This window comes from Melanerpes formicivorus, unplaced genomic scaffold (assembly GCF_026170545.1).
Source record: "Melanerpes formicivorus ecotype bairdi unplaced genomic scaffold, bMelFor1.0.p_v2 SCAF_13, whole genome shotgun sequence".
Lineage (NCBI taxonomy): Eukaryota > Metazoa > Chordata > Aves > Piciformes > Picidae > Melanerpes > Melanerpes formicivorus.
In genome coordinates, this window is record NW_027142365.1 from 18,766,530 (window position 1) to 18,783,245 (window position 16,716).

The following is a 16,716-nucleotide window of genomic DNA, read 5'->3' on the forward strand; positions in this document are numbered from 1 at the left end:
ATAACTTCTCCTTGAAAAAATTCTCCTCTGGAGAATAAAACATACACTTGCCTGGACCAAAAACCAGAGGAAAATGACTCTTTACTGCATCACCTCCTCTTTCAATGTGTCTCTGGCAAACTGCACACAATGAATTTATTGAACAAACATAAATGGGAAAAACATTTCATTGTTCTTAGAATTGGATTTCTGTGTTTTGAGAATGAAAGCATGCAAAGCTCCTGAACTGGTGCCAGCCTGGCACAGGTTGCCCCAGGGAGGTGGTGGAAGCCTCCTGCCTGGAGGTGTTTGCAGCCAGGCTGGATGTGGCTGTGAGCAACCTGCTGTAGTGTGAGGTGTCCCTGGCCATGGCAGGGGGGTTGGAACTGGCTGAGCCTTGAGGTCCCTTCCAGCCCTGACAGTTCTGTGATTCTATGAACTGGCATTTCACTGAGTGATGGAGTTAAAGCTGAGGTTAGCTGGATGAAGTAAACCACAGGACACAGTCTTGTAATTATGGCCTAATATGGTTGTGCATGGTGTAAGCAGTCCTACAAGTGGGCTGGGTTTAGGTCTTTACTTTCCTTAATAGCAGTAGCATGAGGGCTTTATCAAAGCCTTTATAACCCAACTGCACTTCATTCACTGGCACCAAGGAAGAAGGTATTGGTTAGACTTAACTTCTTCTAAAAGAAAAAATTGGAACAGGTTGCCCAGAGATGACAGGCTCACAGGAGGTTAGGGGTTGGAAGGGACCTCTGGAGATCTTCCAGTCCAACTCCCCTGCCAGAGCAGGACCATAGGATCCAGCACAGGTCACACAGGAAACACATCCAGACAGGGCTGCAAAGGCTCCAGAGAAGGAGACTCCACAACCTCTCTGGGCAGCCCTGCTCCAGGGCTCTGGACCCTCACAGTGAAGAAGTTCTTCCTCATGGTGAGGTGGAACCTCCTGTGCTGCAGTTTCCATCCATTGCCCCTTGTCCTATCCCAGGGCACAAGTGAGCAGAGGCTGTCCCTGTCCCTTCCTTCCTGACCCCCAGCCCTCAGCTATGAGAGACATTTATCAGACCCCTCTCAGTCTTCTCCTCTGCAGACTGAACAGCCCCAGGGTTCCCAGCCTCTCCTCATAAGATGCTGTGGATCCTCATTGTTGGAGACATGCAAGGTCAAACTTGATGGTGCCTAAAAACCCTGATGTAGTTGGAGGTGTCCCTGCTGACTGCACAGGGGTTGGACAACATGACTATAGAGGATCCCTTCCATCCCAGCACAATCTGTGAAGCCATAAAACTAATTAAGCTCTTCACAACCTAGAAGGGTCATACCTGAAGGGCTCTTTCAACCTGATGCATTCTGTGAGCTTCTTGTGTGAAATAAAATGGATCAGAGGACAAATATAGAATAGAATAGAATAGAATAGAATAGAATAGAATAGAATAGAATAGAATAGAATAGAATAGAATCACAGAATCAGTCAGGGTTGGAAGGGACCACAAGGATCACATAGTTCCAACCCCCCTGCCATGGGCAGGGGACACCCCACACTAGATCAGCCTGGCCACAGCCTCAGCCAGCCTGGGCTTAAACACCTCCAGGGACAGGGCCTCAACCACCTCCCTGGACAACCCATTCCAGGGCTTCACCACTCTCATGGGGGAGAACTTCCTCCTCACCTCCAGCCTGAATCTCCCCACCTCCAGCTTCATTCCATTCCCCTAGTCCTATCACTCCCTGAGATCCTGAGCAGTCCCTCCCCAGCCTTCCTGTAGCCCGCTTCAGATCCTGGAAGGCCACAATGAGGTCACCTGGGAGCCTTCTCTTCTCCAGACTGAACAGCCCCAACTCCTTCAGTCTGTCCTCACAGGAGAGGTGCTCCAGCCCTCTGATCATCCTCCTGGCCCTTCTCTGGACACCTTCCAGCGCCTCCAGATCCCTCTTGGAATAGGGGCTCCAGAACTGGAGGCATTACTCCAGGTGGGGTCTCCCCAGAGCTGAGCAGAGGGGGAGAATCACCTCCCTTGCCCTGCTGGCCACACTTCTCCTTCTGCAGCCCAGGCTCTGGTTGGCTTTCTGGGCTGCAAGTGCACACTGAGAGCTCCTGGTGAGCTTCTCCTCCCCCCAGCACCCCCAAGTCTCTCTCCTCAGGGCTGCTTTCCAGCCAGTCCCTGCCAGCCTGGATTTGTGCCTGGATTGCCTCCACCCAGCTGCAGGACCCTGCACTTGCTCTTATTGAACTTCATGAGGTTGGCTTGTGCCCACCTCTCCAGCCTGTCAAGGTCCCTCTGGATGGATCCCTTCCCTCCAGCTGTCAGCTGCACCACACAGCTTGGTGTCATCAGCAAACCTGCTGAGGGTGCACTCAGTGCCACTGTCCATGGCACCCACAAAGATGTTGAACAAGACAGGTCCCAGGACTGATCCCTGAGGGACTCTGCTTGTCCCCTGGCCTCCACTGGGACATGGACCCATTGACAGCCACTCTTTGGGTGCAGCCATCAAGCCAGTTCCTTATCCATCTAGTGGTCACCCATCACACCCATGTGTCACCAGCCTGGAGACCAGGATGTGGTGCGGAACAGCGTCGAAGGCTTTGCTCAGGGCCAGGTAAATGACATCAGTTGCTCTGCCCTCAGCTATTGATGTTGTCACCTGTGCAGAGAATGCCACCAGGTTGGTCAGGCAGGATTTGCCCTTGGTGAAGCCATGCTGACTGTTCCAAATCACCTCTTCACTATTCTTCTGAGCCAGTAGCGCCTCCAGGAGGATCTGCTTCATGATCTTTCCAGGCACAGAAGTGAGTCTGACTGTCCTGTAGTGCCCTGGTTCTTCCAGGGAATGGAATGGAATGGAATGGAATGGAATGGAATGGAATGGAATGGAATGGAATGGAATGGAATGGAATGGAAAAAATAGAATAGAATAGAATAGAATAGAATAGAATAGAATAGAATAGAATAGAATAGATTTAAACAGGTTGGAAAAGACCTTTGAGACCATTGAGTCCAACCTATGACCCAACACCATCTAATTAATTAAGCCATGGCACCAAGTGCCTCATCCAGGCTCTAATTTTGTCAGGTAATATTTTTATCTGCTATAAAGTAAGCCCCAGCAGAAAATACTTACTACACTCGTCTTCATCCGAGCCATCCCCACAGTGATCCACAAGGTCACAGAGCAGCAAGCTGTCAATACATGCCCTGGTGTGTCTGCACCAGAAACTATCGGGACCTTCACAGCTGGCTGCTGGAGGAGGAAGAGCACAGTTTTCAAGTGTGATGTCGTCGATGGGCCGAGACGCCCTCGTAGACGCCCAGGCTGATTTTAGTAAGCGAGAGCTGGAAAGGCTGTGCGAGGCGGCCCAGCTGCACCACCGCCTGCAGCCACTGATCTCCCTCGCCGTAGTAGGTCCTCCAGAGGGGGGTAGGCTGCCTCAGCCCATCCACAAGCAGCGCCAGCTCTGCTGCCCCGACTGACTGCCCGTAGTTGTAATACCTGAAAGGGCAAAAAACAGTTCACAGTGCCGACAGAGGGAATGCACAACATCATGAATGAAGGGTAGCACTGGTTCCTGTGAGGGCTAGCAGCGTCTCTCCTGTGAGGGCAAGCAGCATCTCTCCTGTGAATGCTAGCAGCATCTCTCCTGTGAGGGCTAGCAGTGTCTATCCTGTGAGGGCTAGCAGCATCTCGCCTGTGAGGGCTAGCAGCATCTTGCCTGTGAGGGCTAGCAGCATCTTGCCTGTGAGGGCTAGCAGTGTCTATCCTGTGAGGGCTAGCAGTGTCTATCCTGTGAGGGCTAGCAGCATCTTGCCTGTGAGGGCTAGCAGCATCTTGCCTGTGAGGGCTAGCAGCATCTCTCCTGTGAGGGCTAGCAGTGTCTATCCTGTGAGGGCTAGCAGCATCTTGCCTGTGAGGGCTAGCAGCATCTCTCCTGTGAGGGCTAGCAGCCTCTCTCCTGTGAGGGCTAGCAGTGTCTATCCTGTGAATGCCAGCAGCATCTCTCCTGTGAGGGCTAGCAGCATCTCTCCTGTGAGGGCTAGCAGCCTCTCTCCTGTGAGGGCTAGCAGTGTCTATCCTGTGAGGGCTAGCAGCATCTTGCCTGTGAGGGCTAGCAGTGTCTATACTGTGAGGGCTAGCAGCATCTTGCCTGTGAGGGCTAGCAGTGTCTATCCTGTGAGGGCTAGCAGCATCTTGCCTGTGAGGGCTAGCAGCATCTTGCCTGTGAGGGCTAGCAGCATCTCTCCTGTGAGGGCTAGCAGCATCCCTCCTGTGAGGGCTAGCAGCATCTCTCCTGTGAGGGCTAGCAGCCTCTCTCCTGTGAGGGCTAGCAGTGTCTATCCTGTGAGGGCTAGCAGCATCTTGCCTGTGAGGGCTAGCAGCATCTCTCCTGTGAGGGGCTAGCAGTGTCTATCCTGTGAGGGCTAGCAGCATCTTGCCTGTGAGGGCTAGCAGTGTCTATCCTGTGAGGGCTAGCAGTGTCTATCCTGTGAGGGCTAGCAGCGTCTCTCCTGTGAGGGCTAGCAACATCTCTCCTGTGAGGGCTAGCAGCATCTCTCCTGTGAGGGCTAGCAGCCTCTCTCCTGTGAGGGCTAGCAGTGTCTATCCTGTGAGGGCTAGCAGCATCTTGCCTGTGAGGGCTAGCAGTGTCTATACTGTGAGGGCTAGCAGCATCTTGCCTGTGAGGGCTAGCAGTGTCTATGCTGTGAGGGCTAGCAGCATCTCTCCTGTGAGGGCTAGCAGCATCCCTCCTGTGAGGGCTAGCAGCATCTCTCCTGTGAGGGCTAGCAGCCTCTCTCCTGTGAGGGCTAGCAGTGTCTATCCTGTGAGGGCTAGCAGCATTTTGCCTGTGAGGGCTAGCAGCATCTCTCCTGTGAGGGCTAGCAGTGTCTATCCTGTGAGGGCTAGCAGCATCTTGCCTGTGAGGGCTAGCAGTGTCTATCCTGTGAGGGCTAGCAGTGTCTATCCTGTGAGGGCTAGCAGCGTCTCTCCTGTGAGGGCTAGCAGCATCTCTCCTGTGAGGGCTAGCAGTGTCTATCCTGTGAGGGCTAGCAGCATCTTGCCTGTGAGGGCTAGCAGCATCTCTCCTGTGAGGGCTAGCAGCATCCCTCCTGTGAGGGCTAGCAGCATCTCTCCTGTGAGGGCTAGCAGCCTCTCTCCTGTGAGGGCTAGCAGCATCTCTCCTGTGAGGGCTAGCGGTGTCTATCCTGTGAGGGCTAGCAGCATCTTGCCTGTGAGGGCTAGCAGTGTCTATCCTGTGAATGCTAGCAGCATCTCTCCTGTGAGGGCTAGCAGCATCTCTCCTGTGAGGGCTAGCAGCATCTCTCCTGTGAGGGCTAGCAGTGTCTATCCTGTGAGGGCTAGCAGCATCTCTCCTGTGAGGGCTAGCAGCGTCTCTCCTGTGTGGGCTAGCAGTGTCTATCCTGTGAGGGCTAGCAGCATCTTGCCTGTGAGGGCTAGCAGTGTCTATCCTGTGAGGGCTAGCAGCATCTTGCCTGTGAGGGCTAGCAGTGTCTATCCTGTGAGGGCTAGCAGCATCTTGCCTGTGTGGGCTAGCAGTGTCTATCCTGTGAATGCTAGCAGCCTCTCTCCTGTGAGGGCTAGCAGTGTCTATCCTGTGTGGGCTAGCAGCATCTCTCCTGTGAGGGCTAGCAGCATCTCTCCTGTGAGGGCTAGCAGCATCTTGCCTGTGAGGGTTAGCAGTGTCTATCCTGTGAGGCCTAGCAGCATCTCTCCTGTGAGGGCTAGCAGCATCTCTCCTGTGAGGGCTAGCAGCATCTCTCCTGTGAGGGCTAGCAGTGTCTATCCTGTGAGGGCTAGCAGCATCTCTCCTGTGAGGGCTAGCAGTGTCTATCCTGTGAGGGCTAGCAGCATCCCTCCTGTGAGGGCTAGCAGCATCTCTCCTGTGAGGGCTAGCAGTGTCTATCCTGTGAGGGCTAGCAGCATCTTGCCTGTGAGGGCTAGCAGCATTTTGCCTGTGAGGGCTAGCAGCATCTCTCCTGTGAGGGCTAGCAGCATCCCTCCTGTGAGGGCTAGCAGCATCTCTCCTGTGAGGGCTAGCAGTGTCTATCCTGTGAGGGCTAGCAGCATCTTGCCTGTGAGGGCTAGCAGCATCTTGCCTGTGAGGGCTAGCAGCATCTTGCCTGTGAGGGCTAGCAGCATTTTGCCTGTGAGGGCTAGCAGCATCTCTCCTGTGAGGGCTAGCAGTGTCTATCCTGTGAATGCTAGCAGCATCTCTCCTGTGAGGGCTAGCAGCATCCCTCCTGTGAGGGCTAGCAGCATCTCTCCTGTGAGGGCTAGCAGTGTCTATCCTGTGAGGGCTAGCAGCATCTTGCCTGTGAGGGCTAGCAGCATCTTGCCTGTGAGGGCTAGCAGCATCTTGCCTGTGAGGGCTAGCAGCATTTTGCCTGTGAGGGCTAGCAGCATCTCTCCTGTGAGGGCTAGCAGCATCCCTCCTGTGAGGGCTAGCAGCATCTCTCCTGTGAGGGCTAGCAGTGTCTATCCTGTGAGGGCTAGCAGCATCTTGCCTGTGAGGGCTAGCAGTGTCTATCCTGTGAGGGCTAGCAGCATCCCTCCTGTGAGGGCTAGCAGCATCTCTCCTGTGAGGGCTAGCAGTGTCTATCCTGTGAGGGCTAGCAGCATCTTGCCTGTGAGGGCTAGCAGCATCTTGCCTGTGAGGGCTAGCAGCATCTTGCCTGTGAGGGCTAGCAGCATTTTGCCTGTGAGGGCTAGCAGCATCTCTCCTGTGAGGGCTAGCAGCATCCCTCCTGTGAGGGCTAGCAGCATCTCTCCTGTGAGGGCTAGCAGTGTCTATCCTGTGAGGGCTAGCAGCATCTTGCCTGTGAGGGCTAGCAGTGTCTATCCTGTGAGGGCTAGCAGCATCCCTCCTGTGAGGGCTAGCAGCATCTCTCCTGTGAGGGCTAGCAGTGTCTATCCTGTGAGGGCTAGCAGCATCTTGCCTGTGAGGGCTAGCAGCATCTTGCCTGTGAGGGCTAGCAGCATCTTGCCTGTGAGGGCTAGCAGCATTTTGCCTGTGAGGGCTAGCAGCATCTCTCCTGTGAGGGCTAGCAGCATCCCTCCTGTGAGGGCTAGCAGCATCTCTCCTGTGAGGGCTAGCAGTGTCTATCCTGTGAGGGCTAGCAGCATCTTGCCTGTGAGGGCTAGCAGTGTCTATCCTGTGAGGGCTAGCAGCATCCCTCCTGTGAGGGCTAGCAGCATCTCTCCTGTGAGGGCTAGCAGTGTCTATCCTGTGAGGGCTAGCAGCATCTTGCCTGTGAGGGCTAGCAGCATCTTGCCTGTGAGGGCTAGCAGCATCTTGCCTGTGAGGGCTAGCAGCATTTTGCCTGTGAGGGCTAGCAGCATCTCTCCTGTGAGGGCTAGCAGTGTCTATCCTGTGAATGCTAGCAGCATCTCTCCTGTGAGGGCTAGCAGCATCCCTCCTGTGAGGGCTAGCAGCATCTCTCCTGTGAGGGCTAGCAGTGTCTATCCTGTGAGGGCTAGCAGCATCTTGCCTGTGAGGGCTAGCAGTGTCTATCCTGTGAGGGCTAGCAGCATCCCTCCTGTGAGGGCTAGCAGCATCTCTCCTGTGAGGGCTAGCAGTGTCTATCCTGTGAGGGCTAGCAGCATCTTGCCTGTGAGGGCTAGCAGCATCTTGCCTGTGAGGGCTAGCAGCATCTTGCCTGTGAGGGCTAGCAGCATTTTGCCTGTGAGGGCTAGCAGCATCTCTCCTGTGAGGGCTAGCAGCATCCCTCCTGTGAGGGCTAGCAGCATCTCTCCTGTGAGGGCTAGCAGTGTCTATCCTGTGAGGGCTAGCAGCATCTTGCCTGTGAGGGCTAGCAGCATCTTGCCTGTGAGGGCTAGCAGCATCTTGCCTGTGAGGGCTAGCAGCATTTTGCCTGTGAGGGCTAGCAGCATCTCTCCTGTGAGGGCTAGCAGTGTCTATCCTGTGAATGCTAGCAGCATCTCTCCTGTGAGGGCTAGCAGCATCCCTCCTGTGAGGGCTAGCAGCATCTCTCCTGTGAGGGCTAGCAGTGTCTATCCTGTGAGGCCTAGCAGCATCTCTCCTGTGAGGGCTAGCAGCATCTCTCCTGTGAGGGCTAGCAGCATCTCTCCTGTGAGGGCTAGCAGTGTCTATCCTGTGAGGGCTAGCAGCATCTCTCCTGTGAGGGCTAGCAGTGTCTATCCTGTGAGGGCTAGCAGCATCCCTCCTGTGAGGGCTAGCAGCATCTCTCCTGTGAGGGCTAGCAGTGTCTATCCTGTGAGGGCTAGCAGCATCTTGCCTGTGAGGGCTAGCAGCATTTTGCCTGTGAGGGCTAGCAGCATCTCTCCTGTGAGGGCTAGCAGCATCCCTCCTGTGAGGGCTAGCAGCATCTCTCCTGTGAGGGCTAGCAGTGTCTATCCTGTGAGGGCTAGCAGCATCTTGCCTGTGAGGGCTAGCAGCATCTTGCCTGTGAGGGCTAGCAGCATCTTGCCTGTGAGGGCTAGCAGCATTTTGCCTGTGAGGGCTAGCAGCATCTCTCCTGTGAGGGCTAGCAGTGTCTATCCTGTGAATGCTAGCAGCATCTCTCCTGTGAGGGCTAGCAGCATCCCTCCTGTGAGGGCTAGCAGCATCTCTCCTGTGAGGGCTAGCAGTGTCTATCCTGTGAGGGCTAGCAGCATCTTGCCTGTGAGGGCTAGCAGCATCTTGCCTGTGAGGGCTAGCAGCATCTCTCCTGTGAGGGCTAGCAGCCTCTCTCCTGTGATGGCTAGCAGTGTCTATCCTGTGAATGCTAGCAGCCTCTCTCCTGTGAGGGCTAGCAGTGTCTATCCTGTGAGGGCTAGCAGCATCTTGCCTGTGAGGGCTAGCAGTGTCTATCCTGTGAATGCTAGCAGCCTCTCTCCTGTGAGGGCTAGCAGTGTCTATCCTGTGAGGGCTAGCAGCATCTTGCCTGTGAGGGCTAGCAGTGTCTATCCTGTGAGGGCTAGCAGCATCTCTCCTGTGAGGGCTAGCAGCCTCTCTCCTGTGAGGGCTAGCAGTGTCTATCCTGTGAGGCCTAGCAGCCTCTCTCCTGTGAGGGCTAGCAGCATCTCTCCTGTGAGGACTAGCAGCATCTTTCCTGTGAGGGCTAGCAGCATCTCTCCTGTGAGGACTAGCAGCATCTTTCCTGTGAGGGCTAGCAGCATCTTTCCTGTGAGGGCTAGCAGCGTCTCTCCTGTGAGGGCTAGCAGCATCTTTCCTGTGAGGGCTAGCAGCGTCTCTCCTGTGAGGGCTAGCAGCATCTCTCCTGTGAGGACTAGCAGCATCTCTCCTGTGAGGACTAGCAGCCTCTCTCCTGTGAGGGCTAGCAGTGTCTATCCTGTGAGGGCTAGCAGCATCCCTCCTGTGAGGGCTAGCAGCATCTTTCCTGTGAGGGCTAGCAGCATCTCTCCTGTGAGGACTAGCAGCATCTTTCCTGTGAGGGCTAGCAGCCTCTCTCCTGTGAGGGCTAGCAGTGTCTATCCTGTGAGGGCTAGCAGCATCTCTCCTGTGAAGGCTAACAGCATCTAGTTAGCATGTTTTCTGTCAGAGCTTGGGGAATTACAGGTAGACCACAGCATATTTCCAGTTTACCTCTCATTCAAGCCATTTTATGTAGGGTAAGAGTGCTCTGTATCAATCTAGGGCTCATTAGAAAAGCTGAAGGCTATGAGAGAGGAAGCAGACTTCACTGAACCTCCTAACTGAAGAGACACATTTGATGAATCTTCAGCAAAGATCTTTAGGTGCTGGAGCTGGTCCAGAGGAGAGCAACCAGCCTGGGGAAGGGACTGGAGGGAAAGGCTGAGGAGCAGAGGCTGAGGGAGCTGGGGGTGTGCAGCCTGGAGAAGAGGAGGCTCAGGGGGGACCTTAGCACACTCTACAACTACCTGAAGGGAAGCTGTAGCCAGGTGGGGGTCAGGCTCTGCTCCCAGGCACCTGGTGACAAGAGGAGAGGGCATGGCCTGGAGCTGTGCCAGGGGAGGGTTAGGTTGGATGCTAGGAAGCACTTCCTCAGGGAAAGGGAATCAGACACTGGGATGGACTGCCCTGGGAGGTGGTGGAGTCACTGTCCCTGGAGGTGTTTAAGGCAAGATTGGATGAGGCACTGAGTGCCATGGTGTGGTTGGTGTGGTTGTGTTGGGTCATAGGCTGGGCTGGATGAGCTCAGAGGTCTGTTCCAGCCTCAATCATTCTGTGATTCATATCAAGTGATGAACACATTGCTGGCTCAAGGACATCCTTCTATCCACCAGGACCCCCAAGTCCTTCTCCTCTGCACTGCTCTCCATGAGGTCAGTCTCCAACCTCTACTGTCAGACACAATCCTTTGATATAATTCTGCTCAAAGCCTGACAAGAAAGCTGTGGTGTTTTGCAATCCCCTTTTCCAAGAGCTCCAGCTTATTTCTGTATATTGATCACAAGGAAGTCTATATGATTAAATAATCAGAGGAAAAAATACTGCAAGAGGAAGGTGTCTCAGCTGCAAACTTTAACCCCAATTTTCAGTCCCAGAGAAGCAAGGTGAGATGATTAATGAATTTTGAATGCAATCATTTCATACCAAAAGGACAAGGTGCAATTTGGTCCACTTGGCCTGAACTTTGGACTCCTCAGCTGAGCTAGTTGTGAAATGCTGCTGCTGGTTTTCAGAATGAACATAAAGTGACCTAGCAAAATAGAACAGAAAACAAGTTTGCTGGCTGAAGACAGGAAGTGTTGCTAAGGGGGGTTAAATCATCCCTGGCTTCCATTTGTAATCTGACTGAAGGGCAGGTGCATGTACTCTGCCTCTCTGTCTCTAAGCCAGGCTTTGCTTACCTTCAGCTTTGTTGGAGGTGTGATCCTGAGGGGGAGCCTGCTTCTGAAAAGCAGCTGGAAGAGCCCTGCTGGAGCTTCTTACCCAGTCAAATCCATCTGCGCTTGCAGTTTCAATCCAACCACAGCTGTCTCGTTCGAAGTCACACACAGCAGCTGAAATGAAGGCAGAGGTCTTTGATTTGCTTTCTGTACATCACATTACTAAACAAGCATGAGGAAGAATTTTTTTTCCCTGTGAGAGTGGCAGAACACTGGAACAGGTTGCCTGGGGGGGTGGCTGAGGCTCCATCCCTGGAGATACTCAAGGTGAGGCTGGACTGAGCTCTGGGCAACCTGATCCAGTTGGGGATGTCCCTGCTGAGTGCAGAGGGGTTGGGCTGGATGAGCATTGGAGGTCCCTTCCAACACAGATCTATTCCAAACCCTTCCCCAGCTTTATTGTCCTTCTCTGGACACCTTCCAGCAACTCAACATCTTTCCTAAACTGAGGAGCCCAGAACTGGACACAGGACTCAAGGTGTGGCCTAAGCAGGGCAGTGTACAGGGGCAGAATGACCTCCCTGCTCCTACTGGCCACACTATTCCTGATACAGGCCAGGATGCCATTGGCCCTCTTGGCTGCCTGGGCACACTGCAGGCTCATGTTCAGGTAGCTGTCAAGCAGTACCCCCAGGTCCCTTTCTGCCTGGCCACTCTCCAGCCACTCTGACCCCAGCCTGCAGCACTGCATAAGGTTCTTGTGGCCAATGTGCAGAACCTGGCACTTCTATGTGTTCAATCTCCTGCCCTCGGACTCTGCCCATCTGTCCAGCCTGGCAAGATGTCTCTGCAGAGCTCTCCAACCCTCTAGCAGATCAACTCCTGCCCCCAGCTTGGTGTCGTCTGCACATGTACTGATGATGGACTCAATAAAACATATTTGCAGAGGTTTAAGGATCCGGGCATGATAATAATCACAGAGTTCTCAGGGTTGGAAGGATCATGGATGATGATTTTGCAGAACACCACCATCAAGGCACACTTCAGTATCTCTAAGACCTGGTAGATCTGAGCTCTCCTTCTAAATGACAACAACAGCTCTGTGACTTCCCTGATACAGAAACAACTACAATAATATTTTTGTGCATCCTTAGCTTTATTTTCCTATTCAGAATGCAGTATCCCAAGCACCAAGGTTCATTTTCTCACCATAAAGATGCATAAGACAGAGATCTGATCAAACATCACAGAATCATAGAATTGTCAGGGTTGGAAAGGACCTCCAGGCTCAGCCAGTTCCAAGCCCCCTGCCATGGCCAGGGACACCTCACACTACAGCAGGTTGCTCACAGCCACAGCCAGCCTGGCTGCAAACACCTCCAGGCAGGAGGCTTCCACCACCTCCCTGGGCAACCTGTGCCAGGCTCTCATCACCCTCATGGGGAACAACTTCTTCCTCACATCCAATCTGAATCCACCCACTTCTAGTTTTACTCCATCCCCCCCAGTGCTCCATTACCTCCTCAGCTTTCTTGTAGCCCCTTTCAGACACTGGAAGGCCACAAGAAGGTCTCCTGGGAGCCTTCTCCTCTCCAGGCAGAAATGACTGAAAACCCACTGCCAGAAGTTAACAAAGAGGGAATACAGGGAGCTGCTTCTTATTTGCTGTTTGCTCAACAGGAGCAGCTCTGCCATATTCCCAGCAGAGCAGCAACAAAGAATATGACAAACCCTGGACACAGATGGTTACACCAAAAGGCTCAGATAAACAAGATTAAGTCTGAGCCCAGACTCTTTGCATCTTTAACTTGTGACAGAGACAAAACATGAAAGAAAGGATGCACCAGACCATACACTTCACTTAAGCATGGATGAATACATTGAGAAAGAAAACAACACCCAAGACTTCCAGCTGAATCTCAAGGCACCTATTGAACTTGCAGGAGTGATACAAGAATAGAGCAAGCTGGTAGGACCTGGGTGCAATGCCCTTGGCTCTTGATGGTTGATAACACTTCAATTAGCTAATTGTCCCATGGCCTCTTTGACTGGCACTTTGTTTCAGACACATTATCCAGAAAGAAAGTCTGGTGCACAGGTTCCTCTGCTTCCTTTCACACAACCTAATCTGCCTGCTCTCCTAGTGTTCTATTTTCTGCCCTTCTCCTATTGCTTATTTTCTTTATATCCCTTTATACTCCACAACAGAACCCTGCCAGGCTGTCTTCTCTCCACATGGTTGAGCAAGAGATTGCTATGTTTTTCTTAAGCCTTTTTTGGCCATCCTTATTCTGCCCTGACATTTCAGCTACATGTGTCTGATGAGGAAAGGCTGAGGGACCTAGGGGTATTTAGGCTGGGGAGAAGACTGAGAGGGGATCTGGTCGATATCTATCAATATCTGAGGGCTGGGGTTCAGGAAGGAAGGGACAGGGACAGCCTCTGCTCACTGTGCCCTGGGATAGGACAAGGAGCAATGGATGGAAACTACAGAGCAAGGCCTTTGACACTGTCCCCCACAGCAAACTGCTGGCCAAGCTGTCAGCCCCTGGCTTGGACAGCAGCACTCTGAGCTGGGTTAGGAACTGGCTGGAGGCTGAGCCCAGAGAGTGGTGGTGAATGGTGCCACAGCCAGCTGGCAGCCAGGCACCAGTGGCGCCCCCCAGGGATCAGTGCTGGGCCCCATCCTATTCAACATCTTCATTGATGATCTGGATGAGGGGATTGAGAAAATCATCAGCAAATTTGGAGTTGACACCAAGCTGGGGGCAGGAGTTGATCTGTTAGAGAGCAGAAGGGTTCTGCAGAGGGACCTCAACAGACTGGACAGCTGGGCAGAGTCCAACAGGATGGCATTCAACAAGTCCAAGTGCCAGGGGCTGCACTTTGACCACAGCAACCCCATGCAGAGCTACAGGCTGGGGTCAGAGTGGCTGAGAACTGCCAAACAGAGAGGGACCTGGGTGTGCTGATTGACAGCTGCCTGAACATGAGCCTGCAGTGTGCCCAGGGGGACAAGAGGGCCAATGGCATCCTGGTCTGCATCAAGAATAGTGTGGCCAGCAGGAGCAGGGAAGTCATTGTGCCCTGTACTCAGCACTACTTAGGCACACCTTGAGTCCTGTGTCCAGTTCTGGGCCCCTCAGTTTAAGAAGGACATTGAGAGACTTGAAGGTGTCCAGAGAAGGGCAACAAGGCTGGGGAGGGGTCTGGAGCACAGCCCTGTGAGGAGAGGCTGAGGGAGCTGGGGTTGCTTAGCCTGGAGAAGAGGAGGCTCAGGGGTGACCTCATTGCTCTCTACAACTGCCTGAAAGGTGATTGTAGCCAGGTGGGGGTTGGTCTCTTCTCTCTAGCAACCAGCACCATAACAAGAGGACACAGTCTCAAGCTGTGCCAGGGGAAGTTTAGGCTGGAGGTGAGGAGAAAGTTCTTCCCAGAGAGAGTTGTTAGCCATTGGAATGTGCTGCCCATGGAGGTGGTGGAGTCCCCATCCCTGGAGGTGTTCAAGAGGGGATTGGATGTGGCACTTGGTGCCATGGTTTAGTCATGAGGTCTGTGGTGACAGGTTGGACTTGATGATCTTTGAGGTCTCTTCCAACCTTGGTGATACTGTGTGATACTGTGATACAGAACAGGAGGTTCCACCTCACCATGAGGAGGAACTTCCCTGTGAGGGTCCCAGAGGCCTGGAGCAGGCTGCCCAGAGAGGTTGTGGAGTCTCCTTCTCTGGAGCCTTTGCAGCCCTGTCTGGATGTGTTCCTGTGTGACCTGTGCTGGATTCTATGCTCCTGCTCTGGCAGGGGGGTTGGACTGGAAGATCTCCAGAGGTCCCTTCCAACCCCTGACATCCTGAGAGCCTGTGATCTTTTCTACCTTTTTCATTTGGACATTAATTCAGCTATTTGCTTGATGCTTTTCTTTTTCACTTCTAATAGTTTCCATGCCATCTGTATGGATGCATTTTTCATTGCTGCCCTTTTTAGCTTGTTTTTCTAACAAGCTCCCTCAATAATTACAGAGGAGCTAGAGTGACACTCTGAACCCAGCTTTCTGTGAAAGCTGTTTATTTGGGTCTTTAGCAGACTTAGTTTTCTCAGAGCTGACTTAGTGTCACAAGAACTCCACATTTCTTCCTCATTTTGAGTTCTTATGCAGTGTGCTTTCCCTTTTTCTTCTCTTTATTTTTTGAGGAGCTTCCTTCAAAAGCTCTCTCAGATCAGCTTCTCCATGAGCTGAGATGTGCCTAACAAGGATTTAAGAAAAGGTCCTGCTGAAAATAGTATTTTGAAACAAATCTTTAAGGCATTAACATTTCTGCATGACTGCAAACCCATCAATCTCTGAAGAAAAAGCCTTGGGGGTGTTGGGTGCTGAGCAGCTCCCCAGGAGCCAGCAGTGCCCTCATGCAGCCCAGCAGGCAGCTGTGTGCTGGGCTGCAGCCAGAGCAGTGTGGGCAGCAGGGCAGGAGAGGGGATTCTGCCCCTTGGCTCTGCTCTGCTCAGACCTCACCTCCAATCCTGCCTCCAGTTCTGGTGTCACCCGCAGGAGAAGAACACAGAGCTGCTGGAGAGAGTCCAGAGGAGGCCACAAAGGAGATACAAGAGCTGGAGCAGCTCTGCTATGAATATAGAGTATAGAATATAGAATAATCCAGGTTGGAAAAAACCTTCAAGATAATCGTGTCCAACCCATCAACCAATCCAACACCACCTAATCGACTAACCCATGGCACCAAGCACCCCAGCAAGTCTCCTCCTGAGCACCTCCAGGGATGGTGACTCCACCACCTCCCCAGGCAGCCCATTCCAATGGGCAATCTCTCTCTCTGTATAGAACTTCTTCCTGACATCCAGCCTAAACCTCCCCTGGCACAGCCTGAGACTGTGTCCTCTTGTTCTGGTGCTGGCTGCCTGGGAGAAGAGACCAACATCCGCCTGTCTACAGCCTCCCTTCAGGTAGTTGTGGAGAGCAATAAGGTCACCCCTGAGTCTTCTCCTCTCCAGGCTAAGCAACCCCAGCTCCCTCAGACTCGGACAGGCTGAGGGAGCTGGAGGTGTTCTACCAGGAGAAGAGAAGGCTCTGGGTAGCCCTTCTACCTTCCTAGGGTGACCAAACACTGGAACTGAGTAGCTGTGCAGCCTCCATCCTCAGAGATATTCAGAACTCAGCTGTGCAAGGTCCTGGACACCCTACCCTGATGTACTCTGCTTTGAGCAGGGGACTTTATTGGGTAACTTCAGAAATTTCTTCCAACTTGTTCTACAGGAATAGCAGACAAATTTTTTCCCCCATCTTCACTCTGCCCCACAAGAGAAAAGATACTTTACCCAGTGAGCATTTAACAGCCTTTTTTCCCCTGGGTTTAGCTGACCAGAGAGTTACCTAATAAAACAGGATGCAGTCTCCTGACTTCAAGCTCTGCATATTTGGGCTACAAATCTTTCTAACCCAGTAAAACCCTGGGCACCATTGCTCTAGCCAGGCAAAGACTGAATGACAAATCTGTAGAGCAATTGCATGAACAGAAATGGAAACTCCAATTGTTTCTTTTATCTCCTCAAAGTCAAAGAGATTTTTTTGTTTCTTTCTCTGAGCAACCCCTCCCAGATTTCCTGATTAAAAAAACTGTGAAGTATAAGCATGGAAGAAGACTGAGAGAGTTGGGGTTGATCAGTCTGGAGAGGAGAAGGCCCCAAGGAGACCTAATTGTGGCCTTCCAGTATCTGAAGGGAGCTAGAAGAAAGATGGGGAGGGACTTTTGAGGGTGTGAGGGAGTGATAGGACTGGGGGGAATGGAGCAAAACTAGAAGTGGGGAGATTGAGATTGGCTGTGAGGAAGAAGTTGTTCCCCAGGAGGGTGGTGAGAGCCTGGCACAGGTTGCCCAGGGAGGTGGTGAAAGCCTCCTGCCTGGAGGTGTTTGCAGCCAGGCTGGCTGTGGC

At 52.9% G+C, this 16,716-nt stretch overlaps 1 protein-coding gene across 1 annotated transcript in view; it reads right to left on the bottom strand.

The window, feature by feature from the left end:
* MALRD1 (MAM and LDL receptor class A domain containing 1) overlaps nt 1–16,716 on the bottom strand; it is a 348,020-nt gene that overhangs the window by 265,312 nt on the left and 65,992 nt on the right. Inside the window, 5 exon segments of the mRNA XM_068146420.1 lie at nt 2,632–2,801; nt 3,109–3,271; nt 3,273–3,477; nt 10,541–10,646; nt 10,798–10,950. Coding sequence (XP_068002521.1) covers nt 2,632–2,801; nt 3,109–3,271; nt 3,273–3,477; nt 10,541–10,646; nt 10,798–10,950 — 797 coding nt within the window.